This window comes from Triticum aestivum, chromosome 7B (assembly GCF_018294505.1).
Source record: "Triticum aestivum cultivar Chinese Spring chromosome 7B, IWGSC CS RefSeq v2.1, whole genome shotgun sequence".
In the NCBI taxonomy this organism is placed as follows: Eukaryota; Viridiplantae; Streptophyta; class Magnoliopsida; order Poales; family Poaceae; genus Triticum; species Triticum aestivum.
Genome location: NC_057813.1, coordinates 396,106,072 through 396,115,758, shown reverse-complemented (window position 1 = coordinate 396,115,758; position 9,687 = coordinate 396,106,072). Strand labels below are relative to the sequence as shown.

Below are 9,687 nucleotides of genomic sequence, written 5' to 3'. Positions count from 1 at the left end.
GGTCCCACACGTCGGTGGGTAGGCTTGTTTTTGGGTCATGTGAGTTTTCGTCCTGGGACGGATCCGTGCGACTGTGTCTCGTCTGCGTCTCATCTGTGGTTTGAATAAGGGAGAGAGGAGATGTGCTGCAGCGTATACGCCCTCTGCTGCCTTTACGCACAATGACAGATGGGCCAAGTTGGACGTTGTCCCTACACGTCGGTGGGTTGGATCGTGGTGCCGTTGAGTTTCTTGGGTTGGGGAGAGCCGGGTCGTGCGTCGTGCTCTGGTTGACTCCTGCGGCATGCCGGTCGTGCGTCGGGGCATGTGCGTTCGCTTTTGCTGCAGCGCAGAACGTGTTCCCTCCCATCCTGAGCTCCTCCTCTCTTTCTCCTTTCTCATCGTCAACCACCAATCCGCTTTCTCGCTGCTTTGTCTCCGGCCGCCGGTAGCCGGCCTCCGGCCTCCCAGCCGCCCCATCCCCACAACGATGTTTCTCGAGGAGCAACGCGAGCGAGGCGAGCAGACGGATTCCTCACTCGGATGCCAGCGAGGAAGGCGGCTTGGAGCAGTCACCGTGACATGTCTATGGCTGCATTTACGACGGGATCGAAGCAAACGCCGCTCTTTTGTATGTCCGTTCAATCCTCCTCAGCCCCACCGATGGCATCCATGACCTCGCATCGCGTTGATGCAGGCGCCGCCATGGCTTTCAAGGTTGTGGAGATCCCAGCATGCAGTGGCTTGCTGACCTCGAGCACCACCCGCAACAACTCGTCTCTAAGGTATTTACCCCCCTTACCCTTCCTCTTGCTTATCACATATACCTAGGCTCAAGCTAATGCACACCATCTGTCTGATGAATTGACAAGATGATTTTATTTTGCCATATTGCTTAGGAACGACACATCCGTGGCCGCGTCTCGCTGCTCCTCGTCTTGGTAAGAGTCCCTGCAGCCTGTTTGAAGTTTTCTCTTTTCCCCCTTCTCCTTTTGTTTGAGTAGTTCTGATCGGGTGGATGCAGGGTGCGGGCTGAGGTTTGGATGCTATGTGCCAGAATATGGAAGTGCTGCGACCACTGTTGTCCCAGCTTGTGAGCTATAATGCTAATTGGGCTTGTGAAATTAATTATCCTTCTATTGACTGGATTAGGAATACTTGCTCTTGCATGTGACTTTTCACTACGTGATTTGAGGAAGATGTGTGGCCTTCAGACTCGGAGAATTCTGGGTTTTCCATTGATCATTTCTGCAGAGATTGTCCTTCTGTGCATTATTTGGTAACCATCTACTGCAGATCAGCTAATGCCCTGCAGCTTCTGCCCTTCAGGCATGGAAATACATTTCATAGGCATAGCAATGCTTAGTGTTTCACCCGATGCATTGACTTAATAAAGTACACAGCCTGGTGATCACTGATTACTATGGATATCATAAGAGAATAATTTACATCCAGACTGAACTCCATGGCCGCAAAATGTTCATGGTTTCTTCAGCATATATATTCTCTATACTATGTAATTCTCTGTTCAACCAAGTTAGCTTTGCAAGAGCAAATAAAAGATAAGTATAGACTTTCATAGAAATATTTCATTGTTTAATTTGGTGCTTCGCTGGTAATCTCTAGAATATTTAAATGTACGGCAAAATTCTAGGTATATATTGTCTATGTTTCAAATAAATATTTGGCCCACATACTTTTGACATTATCTGTTCTCACAGAAGCCATGAAAATATACAAACAACCCATGTAAGCAGGATTTTGTCTAATTTTATTATGTTTCATGCCAATAAGTAGTTCTTCCTTCTCATTATCAATTAATAACTTGGTTACAAAGTATGCGTGAAGATTACTGCACCCACATTAGCAAAAAAAAAAAGAGATTACTGCACACAGAGATTGCCTGGCAGACTAAAATAATTATGGTTTGACCATGTCAAATTTTACGCTAAGCAAATATTTGCATTTAGTACTTGGTTGAAATGCTTGATTTTCTTGGACACACACATACACACACTACTTTTTCAATTGTATGCCTTTTAACATGCTAAATGATTCTTCAATAATGGCTGCTTCCTGCTACACATTGGTTGCATCCAAACTGTGCATAATGTATTAATGTATGAACCGAAGCTCAAAGTAATATCCATACCGATTGTAAATTGGCTGCCAGTTCTCTTATATTCAAATAATCAGGGAATCGATCTTGCTAGAAGTAATCATTTATGTGATGAATATTTTCAGGAAACCTATTACAAAGGTGGGGTCTTTCTATTGTCTTTCACTGGCCATATGCATCATAAGAGTCTAGCCTGCATCAATGTGGAGTTGGTGAGTTCTATCCAATTTCTTTGACTGGTACTCAAATGAAGGAGAGAGATTGCAGAGTAGGATGATCTTGTTTCCGGCTTGAATCAGATTCTGATACAGTGTTCATACCATTAAACTCATCCTTAGATACCAAGCTAATCTTATTTGTGCTTACTAAATGAGACAGATAAAATTTTCAAGTAGACTTATGCGATGACCAAAACGTGGATACTTTAGCTTGACATAAAAAACTTGGTATGTCTGCTCCAACATCTGATCAGGATAATGAAGTTCTATTGGTCCTTATTGCTCTTCCAAATCCCTCGGAAAAAAACTACTATACTATTATTTTTATTTTTTAGTCTTGCTTCCATTCATGTATTTTGCAGTACCATGGATATATACAATAGTAATAGTACAGATGAACATGTAGTAGTACTTGCATTCTTGCATAGTAAGTTAAGCATGCTATACTATATGTGAAACACTCGTGCCAATGATATTTAGATATGCTGTTGTAGCATATGTGGTACACTAGGACCCTTCACAGTTATCATGTGCAGAATCTTGAGTTTCCCTCTCCCCATTTGTTTGTTCATTCCGACAAGCATCTACAAAAGTTTTATAGCGCGAACATATCACTGATTTGCCAAGACACGTCTTGTTATAATTTTTAATCACTTTTGATCTTGAACTTCGATCGACTGATAATTACGACTCTTCGAATAAGTCTCTGATCTTTATGATATAAAAATGCAAGCAATATTTTGCTTGCCAGCTGTGAATAGTACTATGTGGTGTCCTTCATTAACTTCTGACTGACCTTATGTCTGCTGCATATAGCTTAGACTTTGATTTTTTTGCGGGGTAGCTTAGACTTTGATTGAAGTAAAGAACTCATGCTTTGCTGGCTATATTTACATGCAGTGCTTGAAGTTTAAAGAGACCAGGCCCAGAATGCAAAGGAGATGGAAAAGTTTGACGACGTCTTTTTCGCTTTCATGACTCATCTACCTCATGGTATTTTAGATCGTTTCTCGAGGGTTATGGTCATTTGTAAAAGGGAAGCCCGGTGCACGTGGCCTCCCGCTTGCGCAGGGTCTGGGGAAGGATCCGACCGCTTTGGGTCTATAGTACGCAGTCTTTTCCTACGTATCTGTAAGAGACTATTTCTAGGACTTGAACCTGTGCCCTCATGGTCACAAGGCAATAACTTTCTCGAGGGTTACGGTCATTTGTACCAGACCAAAAATCGTTTCACTAATTTGGAGATGTGATCTTTCCATTATGCAGCTAATATAAGGGAAGTTTGAGTGAACTACGAAGCCAAATATATAGCATCAAAGAAAGGAAGGGGTGAGACCATGAGAGAAAATAATATCTTTTTTTGTTCCCATATCTTTCAGAAAGTCACAACTTGCTGTGGTGGATGGGCATATGACAGACTCCCGTTATGCCTTTTATGTTGGTCCTGAATGAAGTGTGAGCTATCGTTAGATTGTTTTCCTGGTACACAGTTGATATCTGCACTTACTACACAATCATCATCATGTTTTGCCGGTACAAAGTTGATATGTACACTTACTACACAATCATCATGATGTCCACCAATGTTTAGAGCTGTCTGAATCATGTGATTGCAAAGTAGGACTAATACGGTAATGAGTGGTAAAATTGTTAATCACCAATGTTTTATTTGTTGGTGTGTTAGGCACACAAGTAACTGGTTTATCATTTTTCACAAACCAAGCTGAGGCTTAGCTTCTGATGTATATGGCCCCAACTCCATATTTTTATTGTCAAGAAAAATTAAGTACAATGTTAAATGTGCTGGTTCACATGGCAATTGCTCCATTTCTTCAGATAGGTCGTTTGGGTTTCAAACTACCGTGGAGATAACTCAGCAGGCGATCAACGTGGCACCTGTGGAGGCTGTGAGTGCTGTGAATGGCGTCAGTCTTGTCAAACTTATGGGCAGGAGCTCGGGCCACATTACTTTTCATGCCACCCTAAGCAGCCGAGATGCTGGCTGCTATTTGAACCCTGAGACTTATTTCCACATTGGAGGGGAGGAAGGCCTGTTTGAGTTCCTGAATGAAAGGATAAAGAAGAAGGGACATGTTGTCATCGTTGTTGTTGAAGGCGGTGATCAGAAGTTGATTCCCCGGACCGATGACCAGAAATGAGAGCAGGATGAGTTTGACAACATGTCGTTTCTTGCCGTTGGCCTTCTTCTATAAAGTTTACATGCAACTCTCCTGTATGGTTAAAAAAACTACTAATTGAAATGTTGTTTCTTTGATGATTACTCGTTCCTTTACAGTTTTTGTATCAAAACAATTATATTTTCATTGATGGCCGCTTGGCCTCATTTTCTAGGAGAATGAGATGTGGGATAAACGACTCTGAAATGTTTGCTTCCCTTCAAACCATTTATTGGCTAACTAACTTTGGCTACTGTTGCACATGATACAATACTTTGTTGTTACCATCTTGTGTTTTATCGGAGCTTAACTCGCTACAATCAATTGAACTTTTACACAAAAGGCTAAGTTCTTACCGTATGTACTTGCTCAAACACAATGTTACTGAAAAAATGCAAATATTCGCAACAAGCACATGGTTTTAAATGGGATTATGCACCAGTTAAGTGCCACAAAAATAGCCTTTTTTTCAAACACACACCCGAAAAAATTGATACAACCACTGCCTTAAAAAAGGTCTCCTTATCTGGTATGTATTTGTCTGTATACATGGGAATCAAAAAAGATTACTGAAAAATGCACATATTTTCATTGTGGACATGCCTTTTAGTGTGTCTCTGCGCCATTTGGCGCAACGGGTCCACTAGTATACCAGAAGATGGGCACTGGAGGTGGGCCGAGGAGGGCAACACCCACCAAGGCGCGCCCGGGCCTCCTGGAGCGCCTAGGTGGGTTGTGCCCACCTGATGGCCCCCCTTTGGTACTTATTTGCTCCAATAATTCTTAAATATTCCATAAAAAATTCTCGGAAAGTTTCAGCTCATTTGGAGTTGTGAAGAATAGGTAGCATGACATAACTTTCTCAGGACCAGATTTTCAGCTGCCAAAATTCTCCCCTTGGTGCATACCTTGCATATTATGAGAGAAAGGGCATTAAAATTACTCCAAAAAGCATTATTATACAATAAAACAACATAAATAACAGTAGGAAAACATGATGCAAAATGGACGTATCAACTCCCCCAAGCTTAGACCTCACTTGTCCTCAAGCGAAAACCAAAATCGAAAAACATGTCCACATGCGTAGAGAGAGAGAGGTGTCGATAAAAAAATACAGACATAGCAGCATCATGTGAATTATTATAACAACAACAAACTTTAACATAATACTTTTATCACCAAACTTTTATCATAACTCATGAACAAGTGACAATTCATCACAACATCGAAGTATAAAGCATAAGCTCTATTGGAAACCAACAAACTATGTTCTTAGTCAACTTTGCAACTACAATTCACCGTCTTTTCAGGAAGGGTCACATATTAGAGCCTTTAGGCAAGTCCACATTCTCAACCATCATTTAGTCTTCTATAATTGCTAACACTCACTGCGTACACATGAGCAAAACATGTTAACCGGACACATAGAAAGATAGGGGCTTATAGTTTCGCCTCCCAACGCACTCACCTCAAGGGTGATGTCAACAATAATAACTCATGCTACCCATATCCAACTGGATATATGTGCCTAGATCTTTCCTCACCACATGATGCTTGCTAAAGGAGAAAAATAAAAGGAATAGAAAGAAAAACTTTGACTCTTGCATGAAAGTAAATACATGAAAGTAAAATGTAGGCTCTTCGCATAAGGAAGCAGAGATTGCATGCGCTTTTTGTTTGTATGCTCAACCCCTTAGTGCAAGAGAACGTCACGTTATATTGCCCCTTGTGATGGCAACCTTTATTATACAGTTTGTCGCTTTTATTCTTCACCATCACAAGTTCGCACAACCCTCAATTTTCCCTTACACTAAATGATCTCACACTTTTAGAAACAATTTTTATTGCCCTTTTTGCATCGATGACAACTTACTTGAAGGATCTTACTCAATCCATCGGTAGGTATGGTGTACTCTCAAACAAGATTTGGGTTTAAGGGTTTTGGATGCACAAGTAGTATCTCTACTTAGCGCGGAGTTTTTGGCTAGCAAAGATAGGGGCAAGCACCACATGTTGAAGGATCTATGACAACATAACTTCTATGTGAATATGAACAAACGTAAATCATTAAGTTGTCTTCCTTGTCCAACGTCAACAATTTTGGCATATAATATTTTTGATGGGTGCTCACAATCGTAAAAGATTTCCATGATAGTATATTTATAGTGAATATTCTCTTCCCTTATTAATTCTTTCATGAGTTGCATCATTGACCAATGCTATGTTTGTCAATCTACAATAAAATTCTCTACTTATATTTTTCCTTGTGTAATGTCATCACTTACCATGAGATTAGCATATGATCTTTTTCTTTTATTTCTTTTCTTTTTATTGCAACAAGAAAGTAAAGAAGAAAAAACTCACACTAAACTTTATTATATACCTCACACACGATTACAAGGATTGATCACTAAGCAAACTCTTGAAAAGAAAGGACCGAACTAAACTTTTATTCATCTAATAGCAAAATATAACCATGGATCGAACTAAGAAAGTAAAGGCAAAAGATAGTGGGGATGATACGATACCGGGGCACCTCCCCCAAGATTGGCGAAAGCCAAGGGGAGTGCCCATACCCAATACTCAGTTTTCTTTTGGTGGTGAAGAAGAAGGTGGTGGTGATGGAGTAGAAGCAATCCGGTCTCTAAGGACTAAGAGACTCTCCAATCTTCGGATGACTCTCTGCAGGGAAGCGATGTGCTCCATATGCAGAATATTTTCACGAGTAAGATACTTATTTTGTATGTGAACCGTTTCGATGATCCTGAAGGCTGCAATCTCAGTGGGGGTAAGATGCATGAGCATATTAGGGTTTAAGGATATCTTCCTCTTCCTCATCAGCGGGCAAGGCTTGCTCGTCCATCGGGACTTGATCTCCGGTGGCCTCCTTGCTCTTGTCCTCCTTAGTTGCTCCAACGGGGTCTTCTCTCCTCAGCTCGATCTTCATCAACCAAACATCCTCTTCCATATGATCAGAGGGGGAAGAAGACATGATGCCTGACTCAACATATCTGACAGAAAATAGCAAGAAAAGAAAACAGGAGATTTCTCCGCGATACGGAGGTCAACAGGTTTGGGGGGTATATATAGATTTTTTATCTTGGGGAATAAGTAGAATAGAAGAAAAACGGAGTCCGGAAAGTACTTGAGGTGGGCACAACCCACCTGGGCGCGCCAGGCATGCCTTGCGCGCCCTGGTGTATCATGCCCACCAGGGTCACTTTCCTAGAAGTTTCTTATTTTCATAATTTTCTAAATATTCCAAAACTGACAAAAAAATATTTTTACGGATTTTTCAGAGTCCGTTTACTTACCGTATCACATACCTCATTTTTTCCATGATTCCGGAGTGTTCCGGAAGATTTCCTTTATGTATTATTCTGGTGTCAAAGTTTGGATAATATTGCTTTCAACATTAATGGGCGTACGTGAGATATAGTGTTTTATTCGTTGCCCATTGACAACCTTCGGATTAGTACCTTCGGCATTATTTATTTTGATAGCTCCGGATCGATAGACCTCCTCGATGACATAGGGTCCTTCCCATTCGGAGAGGAGTTTTCCTGCAAAGAATCTGAAACGAGAGTTGTACACAAGAACATATTCTCCAACTTTGAACTCACACTTTTGGATTCTTTTTTCATGCCATCTTTTGACCTTTTCTTTCAATAACTTTGCATTTCCATAAGCCTAGGTTCTCCATTCATCTAATGAGCTAATATCAAGTAGCCTCTTTTCACCAGCAAGTTTGAAATCATAATTAAGTTCTTTAATTGCCCAATATGCTTTATGTTCTAACTCAAGAGGCAAATGACAAGCTTTTCCATAAACCATTTTATATGGAGACATACCCATAGGATTTTTATATTCTGTTCTATAAGCCTAAAGTGCATCATCTAATTTATCAGACCAATTCTTCTGGGACCTATTGACAGTCTTTTGTAAGATTAGTTTTATTTCTCTATTGCTAAGTTCAACTTGACCACTAAACTGAGGATGATAGGGTGATGCAATTCTATGGTTATGTGGCACCCCGGCTCAGAGAAACTGCAATGCCCCGTATTCCAGCCCAGAGATCGAGGTGAAGTCTTCTGGAATACGACACTGCTTAGCATAGAACAAACCAACTCTCTATTATAACACGAATATGAATATAAGGTCTCCGATATTACAATGAATAACACTGGTACAACGACACTACGCCAACCACAATTTCTCTATGCAAGCAGCATAACAACTCGCAGCAGCAGAACCTCTACTGGCAGCGGAAGAACTATTGGCAGCGGAACAACTATTGGTAGCGGAACAACGAACGGCGATGATGGACTCCAATCTTCAGGGACTCTGTCTAGAATGTTTATCCTAGCTCGCGTACACAGGAACCACACCAAACAAGCAAGCAATCCAGGCACGACCTGCAAACTGGCATGACATGCCAGGTCAGTATATTGAATGTACTTGCAAGCTCACAATAACCAAAAGCAGTCAAGACAAACAATAGCATGGGATTAGCAGGTTAAAGCAATCATGAGCGGAACAACATGGCATGCACAACTGAACATGATACAATTTTAGCATGGCATGATAATATGAACATGATGATACTACATGCAACAGGTTAACATAATCTTGCACCAACTTACTCGGCTTGGGTTACCTTGTAACCAAAACATGCATTACTTACCACCGTGGACATCACACGATCATCTTGTTGGGGAACGTAGCAGAAATTCAAAATTTTCCTACGTGTCACCAAGATCTATCTATGGAGAAACCAGCTACGAGTAGAAGGAGAGTGCATCTACATACCCTTGTAGATCGCTAAGCGGAAGCGTTCAAGTGAACGGGGTTGATGGAGTCGTACTCGTCGTGATTCAGATCACCGATGATCCTAGTGCCGAACGGACGGCACCTCCGCGTTCAACACACGTACAGCTCGACGATGTCTCCCATGCCTTGATCCAGCAAGGAGAGAGGGAGAGGTTGAGGAAGACTCCATCCAGCAGCAGCACAACGGCATGGTGGTGATGGAGGAGCGTGGCAATCCTGCAGGGCTTCGCCAAGCACCTACGGGAGGGGAGGAGGTGTCACGGGAGGGAGGGAGGCGCCAAGGGCTCAGGTATGGATGCCCTCCCTCCCCTCCACTATATATAGGGGCAAGGGAGAGGGGGGAGGCGCAGCCTTGCCCCTTACT

At 41.7% G+C, this 9,687-nt stretch overlaps 1 protein-coding gene across 7 annotated transcripts; it reads left to right on the top strand.

The window, feature by feature from the left end:
- Positions 1-290: 290 nt before the first annotated feature.
- On the top strand, positions 291-4,591 carry LOC123160743 (uncharacterized). Of its 7 annotated transcripts, XR_006480349.1 has the most exons (6): positions 291-764; positions 879-920; positions 1,004-1,016; positions 1,132-1,258; positions 2,224-2,310; positions 3,217-4,591. XR_006480349.1 is itself a non-coding variant. In XM_044578586.1 (4 exons), exons 1-4 carry the CDS (start codon positions 523-525, stop codon positions 2,288-2,290), a joined length of 420 nt encoding a protein of 139 aa, XP_044434521.1. In that variant the 5' UTR covers positions 291-522; the 3' UTR covers positions 2,291-4,591. The 7 variants fall into 7 exon arrangements, 1 of the variants encoding a protein (XP_044434521.1); XR_006480348.1 differs by lacking the exon at positions 1,132-1,258 and having other exon boundaries at positions 1,004-1,072; XR_006480346.1 differs by having other exon boundaries at positions 292-610; positions 677-764; positions 1,004-2,310.
- The last annotated feature ends 5,096 nt before the right edge of the window (positions 4,592-9,687 follow it).